A 16583-nucleotide genomic window follows, 5' to 3' on the forward strand; every position below is an offset into this window, starting at 1 on the left:
CTGAAGCACGATGTCTACTGCAGGAAGATCATCAGCTCATTGTTCATGAGCAGAGCAGGTGGATCTACTGTGTTGTCCGGTTCCATCGCTGGCCTTGAAGCTGCTTCAAGCTTGTCTCTACGAAGGGCGACTAGCATGAGGAAGACCTTTATCACAGGGGTAGCTGCTATCAAGAAGAAGTCTTTGTGCATCCAGATAAAGCTTCAAGTGGTGAGAATAACAAAAAACAAACAAACAACAAACAGCCAGTCAAACTTGGTTAAAAAACAGTGTTTGTCCAATAGTAACTTAGTCAGCACGAGGTGTATAAAGGGATAAAGTGATCCGCACTTGTAACCTTGTTCAGGATTTGTTTTGGAATCTACTTTAAGGCCTTGGAGTGTTCACAAATTGCATAATGCGGTTTTAAAGAAAAAAAGTGTTGAGATGAAGGCCAGTTGTTGAGCTGCAGCCAGAGAAAATGATGTATAACCTGTTTTTATAGAGAAAGGCTCTGCAGCTGCTTGTGCTTCCAACCCTTCAAACCCCAAAAGGGATCTTTTATTTTTAGTTTATTTAAAAATGTACACATTTCTAAGCAAGTGGAAAAATTGAAAACTGGGATTCTAAGAGTACGTTGGAATTCATATTAAGCGTATACAGAATACAGTAACACAAGTGTATTAATTATTAAGATAATAAAACCAAATATATTGCGTTTTTGAAGGATTATTATGAAGTACTGAGTTCCTAAATGCTTCCCAACACCATTAAAATTAAATAGTAGATGCCAGTCCATCCATGTTTAATATATATTTTTGCTGAGGATATATTTGATAAACCACCATGCTGTCTGTTTTCTATATATATAAAAAAAAATAGCCTAAGCCGCTGGTTATATTTAAACACATGACTGGAATGGAACGCATTAACTTCAGTCGGAGTTCCTTAACCTTCTTTTTTTTTTTCTCCAGGATGCCCTTCTTGACATGTTGCGGAGGTCTAAGATTCACTTTGTTCACTGCATATTGCCTAAGGCGGACGCTCTGAGGACTCTTAGTGGATCTCTGTTCAAAGGTGGGGAATCTGAGGCTCAGGGGGAGCCTGGAGATCCTGGCTTATTGCAGCTAGATGTACCCTTGCTTCGTGCTCAGATACGTGGATCCAAGGTGCTTGATGCTCTACGGATCTACAGGCAAGGTAAAGTAGCTGCTTAAATCACATACTTACAGGTTTAAAACACAGGCCTCCTTGCACTTGTGTATTGAGGGAGAAAGAAGAAAGTCTTGGGTCTATTTTTCTTGTCAGGAAAAAAAAGTGTGAAAATGATAACCGCACTCCACCAACATTTGCAGAATGTGTAATGTTACCCACTGTTGACTTCTTGCAGGTTACCCTGATCACATGGTGTTTTCGGAGTTTCGACGGCGCTTTGATGTGCTGGCCCCGCACCTCACCAAGAAGCACGGGAGGAATTACATTGTGAAGGATGAGAGGAGAGTAAGTCAGTCAGTGAGCTGGTGAGAGGGGGGTGGAGGCGGGTGAAATGTACAGCTGCACCGGCGGCCAAGAGCGGTGAAGATTGATGTTGTGCAGAGACAACTTCATTACATCTGCCCCTGATTTGTCAGCAGCCAGTGGACAGAGAAATAGACATTCATCAGAGCTATAGTAATGACCTAATCAACTTAACCTCATCGCTATCATGCTCATGAAAAAGAGAGAAAATTAGAATTGTGGCTCAAGATGTGTTTTACTGCAGTCAAGACTAGAAAAATGAAATTAGATGCAATTATAATCTTATGCAATATGGATGACAAGAAGCAGCTTATGTGTATTTACTATTTACTTTGGTGCCTTTTTGTTTAGTGGATGTGTTTTAAATCCACTGGTTAGAGGTTTTAACTATGAATGAGGGTGCTCTGCTGCGCAAGCCTTAGTTAAAGTGCAGAAAGTTGCAAACTTTACATAAGAGAATTAAGGGGGAGAGTGTGTGTGCGTGTGAAAGAATGGGGTTAAGGTAGAGTGGTGCTGTTTTCCTTCGTGTTGGTGTATTGGGGCCGAGTTTCTGTGGAAACACTTGCGAACAAAAGCCCCTCAGTATTCATGGCGAACCTCTCCTGGTGTAATCTAGATGTAGACTTTCAGGCTGGAGGCTCGAGTTGGAGAGAAAAGGCTGAGACAACAATACCGCTGCAGTATACACAGGGCAGGTGGATGGACAGGGCAAAGAGGGGCTCTAAGACTGGGCTGATGTACTTTCTGTATTGGATGTGTGCACTCAGAGCTGCAACAGGACCAAGAACACCAGGGGGTCATGATGAATCAGCCAGGAGCAGGTGGCTGCAGGGGGACAGGTTGTAATTGGTTTTTTTTTGAGATTCTCAGGAGCCAAACATTTCCTGCGTGCTTGTTGACTTCATTCCTAAACCAAATTCAGTATAAAAAAAATAACAAATCGATGTGAGGAAAAAGGGAAAACCACATTCTACTCATTTCAAAAGAGTTGGCCAAACTGTGGGCATGTGGTAGTGTCTGTAGTCAGTCCTAATGTTTGTGTACTTGTCAGGCTGTGGAGGAGCTATTGGAGTCCTTGGATTTGGAGAAGAGCAGCTACCACATGGGTCTGAGCAGGGTGAGTAATCTCATTACAACCTAAATAAATAAAAAGCTTTAATGTTGCTAAATAAACCTTTGCTTTGAATCACTGTCAGTTTCTCTCCTCTTTAAAACCCAAACAACACTTTAGTGGTACAGCACTTTTTTTTTTTTTAATGAATCTTGCTGTCTGGGGAAGCGTGTGTCTTTCATTCCACCTTTCCTTCTTTTAGGCTTGTTTGCCATTTGTTTTTTGGAGAGGTGCCAGGTCTTGTCTCTTCATCTTTTTAGTGAGCAGCTACCCGACAGGCATGTGTTCACTTTGTTGACAATGAGACAGAAATCCTCTCTTTCATTTTAGGTCATTAGTTTGTTTTTCACCATGACTGTATTTACGTCAGTCTCAGTAAAGGCTTGCTTAGAAGCTGAGGTCTAATTGGGTCTAATCCCATCAGCTGGAGAGTAGCCATCAGCTAAGACTGAAGTCAAAGGAAACAATGCCATGAGAAAATACAAAAATATTCTTTCAAAACGTGTGCAAGAGCCTTTTAAAGCATGTGACACGCGAAGGGTTTGGAGCAGCGTCGCATGGTGCCACACTTTGGAGTGTGAAATCTACTCTGAAGCTCAGTTGGCCATTCACAAAGCATTCCTCTGGCGTCATAGCAACCTGTCTCACTTGCATGCCAATTACGTCGGGCCCCAAATAACCTTCCAGCAGTGGATTCAAAGCTCTGCTCAGGATAAAATCTACCATCAGAGATAGCCGTGGATAGAGAAAAAACAGCTTAGCCTCCCACATTTCACAAAGTACTGCGTGCATCTAATGATGATAAAAAGTAAACTGCTGCTCGAGCCCTTGAACCAAATTGAAAAGTAGGATTCCCTGATGTAACTAAATGCATCACTCCTCCCTGAATGTCTGCAGGTTTTCCACTGAAGCTGCTCAGTCGTTTACAACCATTACTAAGTTAAGAGACCAAATATGGATTTATCTATAAAACAGTGGGTGCTGTGTACAGAGACCTTGGATGCCTTGTTGCCATCATATTTATAGTGCCTCTGCAGTACTTAATCCCTCTAGGAATTGATGTGATCTGCTTTCGATTGTCTCTTTACCTGTGTTTTACCTTTGCCCTTAAATTAGAAACAGACCTTTCTGATCGTCCAAGATAATAACTTAATCTCAGCTCTATCACTTAGCTAAGACTCTCTTATCTGTGGATTACACCGTTTCCTATTGATCTTTTTGCTTCACTACATTATTTACTTTTATACTCACTTCTGTTTTAACTTTCCTGCTTTGCTTCACATTAAAGCAGGGAGCTTGATCTAATTTTGCCTTAGGTAAAATAATGTCAGATGGTCTCTTATAACAGTATTTCTCTTCTCTAATATGTGTTTGTGGAATATTGTTTCTTGCTCCAGTTGTTTTTCAGAGCTGGCACTTTGGCTAAGCTGGAGGAGCAGAGGGATGAGCAGACCAAACGTAACCTAACCCTGTTCCAAGCTGCCTGTAGAGGTTACCTTGCACGGCAGGCCTTTAAGAAGAGAAAGGTACGTTTGACATCCTCCTGACGTAAACAGCTTGGTCTAAAGGCCTATCTGCTAATGATTGAAATTTATTTTTGTTGTTTTTATATATCAAAGATTTAATCTCTGCATTTTAATTCAGGAAACTTTTTCTTATTAAATTCATTTAAATATAAACTTACAATTACCAAAATAAATTTACTATGTAAAGAACTGAAATATTATTCAGTGTGTTGCATACACACTGAATAATAAAGCCAGTTTATCACAACTGGGCCTCCTTTAACCTACCAAATACCACAAATGGCCAGCATGCATGTGCACTAAAATACAATACAGTACAGAGCACAGAGCTGAGATACAATTACACCAAACAAAAATGATTCAGATTGTTAAAATAGACCTCAACACTGAAGGAATACCACAGCAGCAAAACCAGCAAATAAATAAATAAAAATAAAAACCCAAACACCAACTTGTTTTAGTTTATATTTGTTTCTCCAAAAGTTGTGATCATCGTCATTAGATGACTTCCAGTGTTTTAGTGGTTTTCTGTTGTTAAGGTATGCCCATAGTTTCCACTCAGCTGAATGTATCATTCTTAGTTGCTAACTAAACCGTTAGCAAATTTCTAGTTGAAAAAGCTCCAAATGTTTAAATGTTGAGCAACCTTTTTTTAATATCAAAATCCATGTTTTAATTTGGCTGTTTTGAAAAGATCTGCAACAAACCATAGCCACCTTTTGCCATTTTCAGTGTAGCTAAAGGTTGTGGATCAGCGCCTATTCCTGCTACATAAATCAGCCAGCAGCTCTTGTAGGATACACTAAGAGCCATGAGAAAATCCAAAGAAAAACACCAAATGGTTACAACTCCAAATGCCATTGGCTCTCATTTGTTGTAAGTGTTTGAGGATTGTAGCAGAGAAACAGAATACCAGGTGAGAAGAAATTCTGCTCAGAGAACACATATAAAAATTTCTGAATGGCTATTTTTTCTCTCCAGCACAGAGCTACTCCAACGCAGCTCTCAAACAGCAGACATGGATACAAGTTTGCTTTACATAGTTATATTATAGACAAGTAAGCCATTAATCATTTTTATTAATTCAATAGTTTAACAGTTATTTTTGTATTCTTTGGTTCACTCAGTGTCTTCTCTGAATACCATGAAGGCTATGCCAGTTTGCCACTTCATGAGTAGAATGTTTGAGGAAGGCTAAAAAAAGTTAAGTCAAAACTGGAGAGCTGTCTTTGGAGTTTGTTTGGTCTCTGCTTGGGGTAGATCTGACCAGCTATGCTGCAAATCTTCAACTAATTACAAATAAGTACTTTAAATCTATTGCTCACACCCCTCTGCCTCCCTGTGATCCATCCAATCATCCTGCCCAAGGCAGAGGAATGGCCATTTCTATTGCCATCTATCGGAGTGCGACCCAAGAATGCCCCCTTATCACACTTGCTGCTGACTCACATATCCACCTGCTCCACCCCTCTTCCATTTTCTCTGTTAGCATACACGGCTCCATTTCTCTGGACCTAATACTTGTCCCCTTGTGATGTATGGAGCCCCGCACTTCTCCATCTCTGTGATTACTATTTAAGTGAAAGTGCTGCCAGAGCTGACTTGTGATGAACCAGCAGAAACAGAATCAAAGTTACTGCTCTCCGTCAGCTATGACAAACTGTGAGGGAGTAAATATCTTGTTCACTTGTACATGATGCCAGTAAGTCTATTAAACTGTCATATTTGCAATAACGTAAATCACTGTCTTATAAATAATACCCAGCTTTTTTTTCCCCTCTCTTGATACTGTTTCTGCCTGCAAATTCACATTTTAGTTTAAAAATGGGAACCAACCAATATTAGGTTCAAAAGTCATTGTTCACTCAGTACAGCAGGCTGAGAACCTAATGTTTTACAATGTGCTGCAACAAGAGGAAAAAAAAAAAATCAAGAGCAAGGAACCATTCAAAATTGCCAGGCAACAGGGCAATTACAAAATCCATTAGCAAAAAAAGAAACAAATTTTCCTCCTGCCCCCTGATGCCCCCTATCTCCTGCTAATGTATCTGTAATAGAAAGATTAAACTTTATTTTATCTCAGCTCTATTGATCTGAAACTCAATTTAGGTTGGCAAGGTAACACGTTAAATGCAGCTGTAGTTGGTGTGACATCTTCTGCAGATTCTTTCAAGTCAGGCTTTTATGAACTGTGTGCATCTTGGAGCACATAATTCAGCTGCTTTCTTAAATAATGACTCTTGGAATCAGGAGAAAAGTTGGAGAGACACACACACGCACACAAAGGGGTCATGTCTCTAAAACACCCACACTTCATTTATTTTTTAACATAAATTTTAATTCGACTTTGAGCAGTTTTTTTTTTGAACAAACAGAAGCTGAAGCGACAAAAATAAAATGGCTTGTGGCAAGATTCAACAAAAGAGGAAAAAAACTCTTAAGAGATTCTTAAGAGTCCCAGCACAAACTTTCTCTAACACGCTGCACAAAACATCAAGAAATACATGATGCAAGCGAGAACAAACTACAGACTTATGTACTTTTCATTCAGACAAGCGTCGACTCATTTATGATGAAATCTACATCATAACGGCAACTTTTACCCACAGTCAGTGGTGACTCTTGGGAATATTCTCAGAAAAGTCGTGATTGTTGCAATAACAAAGATGCCTGTTGAAAAGATAAATTTAATTTTAAAGCTAGATAAATGCTCCAATAATATTAGGTTCCCATTATTTACTTTCTAGCTACATAAGCCACATATTGTATGTTACAGTCAGCAGAGAGAGTCTCCATAATTAAAATTATTTTGAATCTGCCATTAATAATCAATTCAGGAAGGTCACCAACAGGATAAGTGTTATCAGATAACCTTCAAATACATCCTGCTGACCCGTCATTCCTCTGGCTCCATCATATCCCTGAGCGTGATGAGTTTCTTCTTGTCACTGTCAGAAACAAGGCTGTTCAGTCTTTCCAAAAGCACACAGGCAGTTGAATCAGTCATCACATTCACAATAGAGAAAGGAGGGGAGGAAAAAAGGAAACCTCTACAAAGATTGTTGCACTGCTTGGTGTGGATCAATACATATCACCACAAGCACAAGCTGCATTTGGGTTAAAACCTGGGTTTCATCAGTTCAGATAGTTACAGATTTAGCCAAACTGTCCCCTTCCACCATACTGTACGTATCCCCTGGTTATTGCTATAGTATCCACTCTGTTAGTTCAGTCTGCATGGCTTTTGTCGTGCCCTTTAAAATCGGTAGCAGATTTTAGGTTGTTCCTACTAAACTTCATCCAACAAATCTACAAAGTCGATCAAGCCATGGAAAATACCAAGCTTGTTTGAGTTTTTTCTTTTATCATTCCCCTGCAGGGCTAGAGATGCATCATTTTTTTAGCTCACCTCATTGATGTGATGGTGAACTACTAGCATGTAGCTTTCACCCAAATGACTGGCAATGTTCACCTGGTCAAAAGTTAAAAATAAATAAACACCAACTGGAAGCTGTTCATATAAAGCTTGAAAGACTAGTGCATCTTCCCCTTTTCAGACAGCTGATGTGTGGCAGTGACTCCTCGTTGTCCAGGTGGCGGTGTCTGCCATGCCTTATGACCATATTGACATTGAATGTGACTAATAAATCCACATAACTGCTGAAAACGAGTTCTTGCCCTCCTGGAACCCATAAACATCACAATATAGTGAATTAAAATGGGGGAAAAAAAAGTTTTACTTGAAAGTTAATGAGAGTAGTCTGTGGCATTTTCCAATCATTGTATTCCAGTTGTTCAAACTAAAAAAGCAGCAGGATCTGGTTTATGGACGCTGCCATGTTGTTTTTTTGGAGCCAAAGTCTGTGCAGTTGGGAACCAAAACCCTTTGTGCTTGCATGTACAGTGCAGGAAAGTTCTTAGTTATTTTAATGCTGACAAACATCTTCCTTCAGACTTGTTACTGTGAACGTACAGTAAATTTTTATAGTAAATGAACTCTTGCTTTGCTTAAGACATTTTCCGCAGTTTGCCAGAAAATTCAGACACGAATCAAAGTGCGTTCTCAGTTTGCACTCTGAAATAATAATTTCACACAGCAAGTTTCACCACTGACAGAAGAGTAATAGTACCTCATCTGTAAAACCTTGAAGCTTTGTGAGATTTCTGTGGCAATTTCTTAAGTAGGCCAAGACACGGTACTCATTAGTTTCACTAAATCTTGATGTTACATAGTTATCCACGTATGTTAAGCGCTGAAATAAAATTACAAATTAAGCCTCCATTAGGTAGTAACTCATTACATACACACACATCAGCCATTCTGTGCATTCTATAATTGCTTCAAATTTAAAGCGGTTTTCCCACCACATATAGCATTATTGAGCAACGGCAAAGCACTGAGTAAATAGTGTATTTATTTATTATCATAATTCATATCACCCTTGAGTGAACCAGAATTGGATTTGTTGCGTTTCCTCGCAGAGACAACCTGTCCATCAGATTAAATTGTAAAAAATCTCAGTGTATAACCAGTCAGCACCGCTTCTGCAATTAAGCAGAGACGGGAGAAAATAAGTCGGAGTAAGAGTGCCTGCATGGGTGGAGAAGAGGAGGAGGAGGCAGTGAATGTGACTCTCCTGCTTTGCTCGTTGATAGTTAAGCTCTTTTCAGATGTAAACCAAACAATTCTGTGTAACATAAATCAAATTCACTGTCTTTCTTCGGAGCAAAAAGTTTGTTTTGTTTCATACCGACTTGGTCTTCCGTAGCATCTGTTTGACAATCCCATCAGACCTAATAAAAATGGAAGATAGGCTTGTGAATGGCAGCATCATCTTTATATAACTGCATTGCAAGCTTCTTCTTTTTTTTCCACATACTGTAGGTAACTTTCTCCCACACTGTAAGTGGGATTTTTCTCCAACTTTGCTAAATTAGTTTAAAGTTTTTGCAGCAGTTCAGTGAAGGCAAACTTTTCCAGGTCCCGACTGTCTGATTCTGAAGTATTTCTTGACTTTAGGATTTCACTTATCTCTTGGCATTTTTCGAAGATACACGGATGGTTTGATGCAGATAATTAGACTCCAACTTCTTGGTTCTGCAGCTTGAAAGTGTTCAATTTGAGTTTTATCTGCAAAGTGTAGTGGCAGCTAGTGGCACACCTTCAGGTTAAGCTCGGACATATTAGATGTAACCTTTTTTTCTCATATTGTCTCAGGTTTCTATTTGCTTTTTTTTTATGCATACCAAGTTATACGGGGGGGGTACGTCTTGTACAGATTGCTAGTTCATCTCAGGGTTTGATTTTAAGATTGAGCAGACTGATTTGTTATGTCTTTCCACTTCTTGGGAAGTTCAAATATCATAGTGTGATAAAATGTAGGCGGAACATATGTATTTTTTATTTTTCAAATTTCTGTGTAAGCGTTCCACAAAATCAGAGCCATATTATCTGTAAAGTATCCCATAGGTGTACTACTTAAATAAGATGGCTTTAGTCTAAAACTCTGTCACGAAAGGCGGTGGGCAAAAGCCTTTAATTTTACTCTGTTATGAGTATGTTTTTTGTTCAATCACGCTGTAGAACAATGATGTTAGTTTTAGAGAGGATCAGTTATTGCTTTCTTTGAGTGTTACTGCAGGGCACTGTTTATACAACCTCTCATGTTGGAATGCCTCATTTATTTCTTAGCAGGAGTTACCAGTTTATCACACTCTGTGTTTGCCACTGTCATCTGTGAGATATATATATTGAGTTTTTTAAAGTTGCTTTGCTAAACATTTGTCTTCACTTAAAAAAAACAAAAAAGTGCTTTACTAACAAAACTTTAAGCTCGTCTTGTATGAATTTCTATCAGCCAAGGTTTGAGCCTGCAGAGCAGTTGATGCAGTTTTTCATAAGATTTACCAGGTTGTTTATTTCCCCTGGGATATATTTCAAGTGGGCTGGATAAACTAGGCAGGAAGTAGTAATTTATTGAAGCTGATTTACTGAGAGTGAGAAAAATTGGAAAAACTGTGGCATTCATGCGGATATTACTTTAGACAGTTTTACAGGCCACGTGCAGCTCTCTGATAGCAGCAGCTTCCTGTAGCAGGTTTACTTGCTCTCCCTTTTGAGGAGCATCACGCCACGTTAAATGAGTTGACTTAGTCTCTTAAGTCTCCAGATGTCTATCATCTCCAGCATCTGTGAAAAAAAACCCCAAAAACAGACCCAGTCAGCACAGGCCTGACCTCCCAATGTTCAGGACTTATGGAATTTGCTGTTAATGTTTTGCTACTCGATAATACTTAACTCTACAGTAAAGAGCTATTTTTATTGCTGTAAATAATAAATGTGTACTACTCATACAATAGTTTATGTATTTACAGCATTTATCATACTGTTTGTATCCTCGCCTCAAGTAATGGAACCGGATTTACTGAAAGAACTTGAAGGAAAGCCTCCCATAAATGCTGAAAGAAAATGGATAACTTCAGCTTGTGTCCAAAACTCCATTACCTGATCAGTTTCAGTAATAATCTGTAACATACAGACCCGTCCCTGCTTCTGGCAATGTAAACTGTGTCTAACAGGTTCACTTTAACGTTTAGTGTTGGTGCCATTAGATTCAGACTTTATTCCACAGGAAAAAAAAGACACTTTAACCCTTTTTAAATCCTATGTCATAGAAGAGTGGCTAGAAAGATCCCTCTTAATGCTTTGAGACCTGCAAAGGAGCCCTGAAACCCTCTTATGTCAAAAGGAGCATAAGAGGCATTCCTGTTACAAAAGATTCAAAATGGGAGATTTTGTGATACGGCTTTAACTGGGAAGAGGCAACTAAAATGGAGACTGTCCCTAGAAAGAGGATGTCCAGTCCTCCCATGTTAACATCTCTGCATTCTTACTGCCAAGAAACACCTCACAGATTTTCTTCTATACAGCTTTTTGTTGCTTATATTTTACTGAGATTTATAAAACTGCCTCAAAGGAATAGTTCAGGTCACTTTTACTGTGGAGTTTTTGTTGAATGGTTGATATTATCTTACTTGTTGTAGGTAGCTTTTTGAAAGCTCAGTTTGGTGAAATGGAAGTTAATTCTGTTTGAATTGATGAATTAAATTGTTACTGTCCTAAAACAACTTTATAATCTTAGAAGCTTCACAGAAGTTCATGTGTCCACTTTTTAAAAAACCTTTACATTGTTGTTGTTTTTTACTGTACATTGGTATCCTGGCAGAAATATTGTTAGGTTTGGCTAGGAACCGCCCCTGGTTGCACTGGAAGTGCTACAGCTACCTTCTGTTGCTGCTTTTCGTGCTTGAAAATAACCGTATATTTCTATGTAAATCATTGTGAAAAATTTGCTTTGGAAATGGGTCCATTTGGACTTGGCATTTTTACCTTGTCCGTACGTTTCGAAGCGGATTGTTTCGGTCTTAAAACAACTCCAGTTTTTAAAATTTCATCGCAGTTATTACAAAAGCTTTTATTCATAGCTTTGCATTGCATCAAATTTTGGATTACACAGTTATTTCTGCAGAAATATAAAAGAAAAAAAACCAACCTTGCCTGGCGTGATCCCTGAATACCTTGAAAGTGTTGCATCTCACTGCTGCCGGTGCTATTTGTGCTTGTAAATAACCATGTGATGTGAAATTGATGGTGTGAAGGTTTATAAAATAGCATTTGCATGAACCTCTTTGACATTTTTGTGATTGGAAATATTTTAAGATGGTCTTGGCTGCGTTCAGACTAGCTCATCAGACCTGTTGGACATAAACTCTATTTTTTTTTTAGATAATAACCAAAACCACCCAAATTACTTAGTCAAAATATCTTTGAATGTTTGATCCGATAATACACACACACGTTTGACTCACTCTGGTTTAGTTGGGTGTCAAAAGTAGGTTTCTATATCTGTGAAACCTTTGATTGTAATTGTTGCTTGTGGATAGCTAGTCATTGAGTTTTATTACTTTACTGAAAGCTTTGCACATTTTGTTCACATTTTATCAAGGGCTACATTAACTTTGCTGGCTGCTGAGTCATGTAGAAACCAAAAGAGATGTCAAAAGAGCTGCAAGAATACAGTATATAACAGGAAATGATATATAAGATAACTAAAGGTATGGAAATGTCGGTTATTGTTCAAAACCTGTTAAAGAAGTGGAGGATTGGCTGATTTATTGATACAAAGTCATGATCAGGCAGATGATCAATGGTTACCTTTTTCTTTCTTTTTTTTTTTTTGAAAATGAGTTAAGACACAAAGAAATGCAGTCCAGCTACTTCAGCTGATATACAAACCTCCCTGCGAGACAGTGCTGTGGCTGCTTTAAGATCAACAATAAGAAGGAACTTAATCAGAAATGGTCTGCATGGTTGGGTTTCTAAAATAAAAAAGTTACTACTAAACACCAGTTCCACATTAGTTGGGTGCAATACACAATATTAAGAGCTAAACTTTTGAACAGGGATTATCTCATTATTTCCTTATTGCTACATTTTCTCTAATGACTGCGCTCTTCTGTGAAGCCTAATGGTTTAATTTAAATCCCATAAAATAAACGTAATGTGTTTTCCCTGACCACTCGTTTTTTTCTTAACAATTGTTACTATTTTCGAAATGATACCAGCTTTCAGCAATATGGAGTCGCTTGCTGGTGTCTGCAGATTGTCTAAATGAGGTGTGGACTGCGGAGAAATCAGGATTAACATTGATTTGCTTCCCTGTTCACACTCTTTTGTTACGTTCTGCTCAAGCAGCTGCAGTATGCTAATTTTATTCCAATTCATTTGACGCATGTATGACGGATACAGTCTCTCCTTGCAATATTGTTTTGAAGGGCATTCTTCTCTATTGATTCTCATTCTGTTTATATTTTTCTTGATTCAATTAGTCACCACCAGTGTTGGGGAACAGATAAACCGCTATGCTGGCTTATTGACTGATTTCCACCTCTTCTTTCTTGCGCCATGAATATTTATAGAGTCTGCTGGTGTTGAGTGTTTGAATAATTATTGCATAATAATATCCACTTGCTCCCGAGCTTTTACTTTGATATCACTCAGTGAAAACTGATCAGGCTCCAGTGTCTCTTGGGCTGTTTAGAGTGTCCAATCCTCGGAGGAAGATTAGATGGCAATTTGCCTCTGAAATGGTAGTACTGGTGAAGCCTCTCAGACGCTTGCTGGTTGATGTATACGGATGTGACAGGAAGTTGCAATCTTGTTTGATTTATATTCCCTGGTATGTTAACCTTGTGAAGCCGTGCCAAGCTCATGTGACATTAAATGACAAAACCACATTTTTTTCTTGTGTTTTTTCTTTTTTTTTTCCTGTTGAGCTGTCTCCTCAAGGGGACAACCTGACATTTTTAAAGTCTGTCATTTTGCCTCAGCAGGCACTTACTGGATTGCGAATTTTGTCTTTCGGTTGCCCTACAAATGGTTCTTTTTGCATCAAATCAGCACAGCATGCATATGTTGGCTTACAAATAAAAACAATCATCAGGCGGGGGTTTTATCATCGTGTTTCTGAATATGAATAAAGACCTATACCGCTGGATGGCCATGGACATGCCCTACATTGGTATTGGATGCATATTTTTGTATCATGATTTCAGTGGTTCTCAAACTTGTTATTCAAAGATCCAAATCTGATTTCTAGAGAAGGCCCACAGTCCCGAACAACTAGTGGTAAGCAAATCCATTTTTATTAAATGGATTTGTAGGGAATCTCCATAATCTCTTAAAACATTTTGCAGGGGTTCTCAGTTTCCTCACATGGGTCGCAGAAGCTTGCAGTCTTGTCGCTTGAATTTTGAACATGTTCAAAAAAATTTGTGCAGCAAATTTTCTCTAAAAGTAGCCAGAGTTGTCCCAGGCACCTCGAACATGTCTCTGTTTAGTTCCTAAAAATTTTAGAGTGCTTCAGCTGTATTTTTACACCTGCACTGGCACTCTATTAAAACAGAAAACACCCAAGGCTACAACCTTAAATGTCCAAATCTACAAACCACCCTGAAATCTTAAAAAAAAAAAAAAATACCAGATCCAAATCTGTCCGTCTTCATTGTAAAAGTTTGTAATGTGCATGACCTATAGTTTAGCAAGCTGTGCACACAAAAATAGGCCTTGATGTTAAAAACAATGGTGGCTCAAATCACAGCCACACAGTTTGTTGATCACTTCATCGCAAACACTCAGACTTCAGTGAGACTAGCAATTTTGACCCAACTAGTCTCTAACAGTTGCAGCCCAGTGAGATGCTACCTTAAGTCACTCTAATTTTGAATGGTAAAGCATAATTCTCTATGTAGTTTTATATAATATTTTAACTTTAACTTTGAGTTATGTAAATACTACTGCCTTAACAAAGAAAATGCCATTTATTTACACAATAAATTAAAGACAACAAGACACTGTAACATTAAAATGTTTGAAATCGAAGTTAAAAGATGCTCTTAGACAATTAGGATATATACCAACCTAGTGTGAGAAAATGGCACCTTCTGCCTTTAATAAGCTGTATAAACTTTGGCACTAAAAGTGTTTCCACTCTTTATGACTCCAACTGTCTCTGAGCAAATTAGACACATGGGCCTTATGCTGGACTGGGACTCTCAACTCATTTTTGAAAACTTGCTATTTTTTTATTTTTATTTTTTTTATTTACTGTTTTTTTTGCATATCATGGTGACATGACATATCACCTCCTTTTCTGCTACCTTTCTGATAATGACACCAACAAAAGTTGCTGGTCTCTCTCTCTTGTGCCTGCAGAACTGCATGTGAATGTCTGTTAGCTCTTAGTTGATTTGGCAGTGTTGGCATGAAGCTGAATAACTGAATCGCGTCAACGTTGCATCATACTTGCGCCTGCTGTCAGTGCTGCCATAGTTATATCTTAATCTCGCACCAAGGTTAGTGGGGGAAAAAAAATCAAACAAACTGAACACTTTATTGATTAGAATAAAACATTTTTTTAATGTATTGAACATATACACCATTGCATTGTACCAATGCATCCGGATTGACTTACCATTCGGTACAGATCCAGACTGGACTCTGGACTTTGAGAATTGCTGATGTATGCCTTCTCTGTTTATCAAGCCAATGCTCATGGAAAAAGCCTGGAAATATCCTTTACATCAGGACTAAAATTCCTAGTGACAGCAAAATTAGCTGGGCAAAACAAATAATTGATTTTATGTCCAAACAGGAATCAGATCCATTGTTCTTTTTAGACCTTTCCGAAAAACATGGCATAAAGGGTTTTGCTTCAAAAAGCAGATCAATGTGACATCTGAGGGTGATGCAGTCACATACTGCAGCACTCAAACTGTGGTTTTACATCTATATTCACAAGAATCCAAACACACACACCAAAAAAACAGGAAAAAAAAAGAAACATCTGTTGAAGAGAAGGGAAGAGATGTTTTTGTTTCTTAATCTTGATTCACAATTGTAGCTCACACAGCCACACAGTTGTCACACCATCTTAATTTGCCATGAATACCAGAATGATTATCCATGGTGCTCATGAAGCCTAATCTTTTGTTTGTTTTCTATTCTTTCTTTGACTAAATATGACAAGTGAAACCCGTTTAAATCTTCTGTCAGAGAATCGCTGCATTTTGTTGCATGTTAAAGCTTTCAGTCTGTGACAAATCCTAATTGGTTAGAGAGAGTACCTTCAGGGCAAAATGTACCTGATGCTGTGAATTGTGTTGCTCTAATTGGGTTTACCCATAATCTGCTGCCGCTGCTAGAGAGCCTCATACATAAGCAGCATGGAAATCGTGTAATACTTGGAATGAGCTGCCGACATGTTTGATTTAATTAATCAAAAATTAGCTTCCAGCCTTGGAACACACTCCACAGAAACTCTCCAGAGGAGGCGGGCAAGTCCTGGGATATCTGCCTGACTATAAGCAGGCAATAAAACACATTAATAATGCAGTGTTTTTCGGATTCTGTTCATCAGTGTGGAGGGTGATGTATTAGCAGAGGATGAGTGCTGTAATGTAGCAGTGATGATTTCTTTTTTTTTTAGTTTTTTTTTTTTTCAAACAGTGCCACCAATCTAAAAAATAAAGAGCTTTATGTCACACATCAAGTGTTGTGAATGATTCTCAGCTACTACCAAATCAAATTTTAGCTCAATATCTGTAAAATTGACTGAGCTAGTGTTATGCTAGACTTATAAAAATCCCATTGTCTTTGTCTCTGTAGGTTAATTTCTATACATCTGTCCTGTGTGTGTTTAGATTCAGGACCTTGCAATCCGGTGCATTCAGAAAAACATCAAGAAGAATCGTGGGGTCAAGGGCTGGCCATGGTGGAAGCTCTTCACTACAGTCCGGCCCCTCATTGAAGTCCAGCTCACAGAGGAGCAGATGAGAAGCAAAGACGTGAGCAGACCTCTCTTATCAGCTCCACCTCCCCCCTCCCCCCC

At 38.6% G+C, this 16583-nt stretch overlaps 1 protein-coding gene across 11 annotated transcripts in view; it reads left to right on the plus strand.

The window, feature by feature from the left end:
• LOC108233872 (unconventional myosin-XVIIIa) overlaps window positions 1–16583 on the plus strand; it is an 83092-nt gene that overhangs the window by 36973 nt on the left and 29536 nt on the right. For all 11 annotated transcript variants that reach the window (XM_017412584.3, XM_017412587.3, XM_017412594.3 and 8 more), the window contains 6 exons: window positions 24–210; window positions 954–1179; window positions 1370–1479; window positions 2549–2614; window positions 4006–4134; window positions 16396–16539. In XM_017412584.3, coding sequence (XP_017268073.1) covers window positions 24–210; window positions 954–1179; window positions 1370–1479; window positions 2549–2614; window positions 4006–4134; window positions 16396–16539 — 862 coding nt within the window. The remainder of the gene's footprint in view (window positions 1–23; window positions 211–953; window positions 1180–1369; window positions 1480–2548; window positions 2615–4005; window positions 4135–16395; window positions 16540–16583) is intronic.

Source organism: Kryptolebias marmoratus, linkage group LG13 (assembly GCF_001649575.2).
Source record: "Kryptolebias marmoratus isolate JLee-2015 linkage group LG13, ASM164957v2, whole genome shotgun sequence".
NCBI lineage: Eukaryota > Metazoa > Chordata > Actinopteri > Cyprinodontiformes > Rivulidae > Kryptolebias > Kryptolebias marmoratus.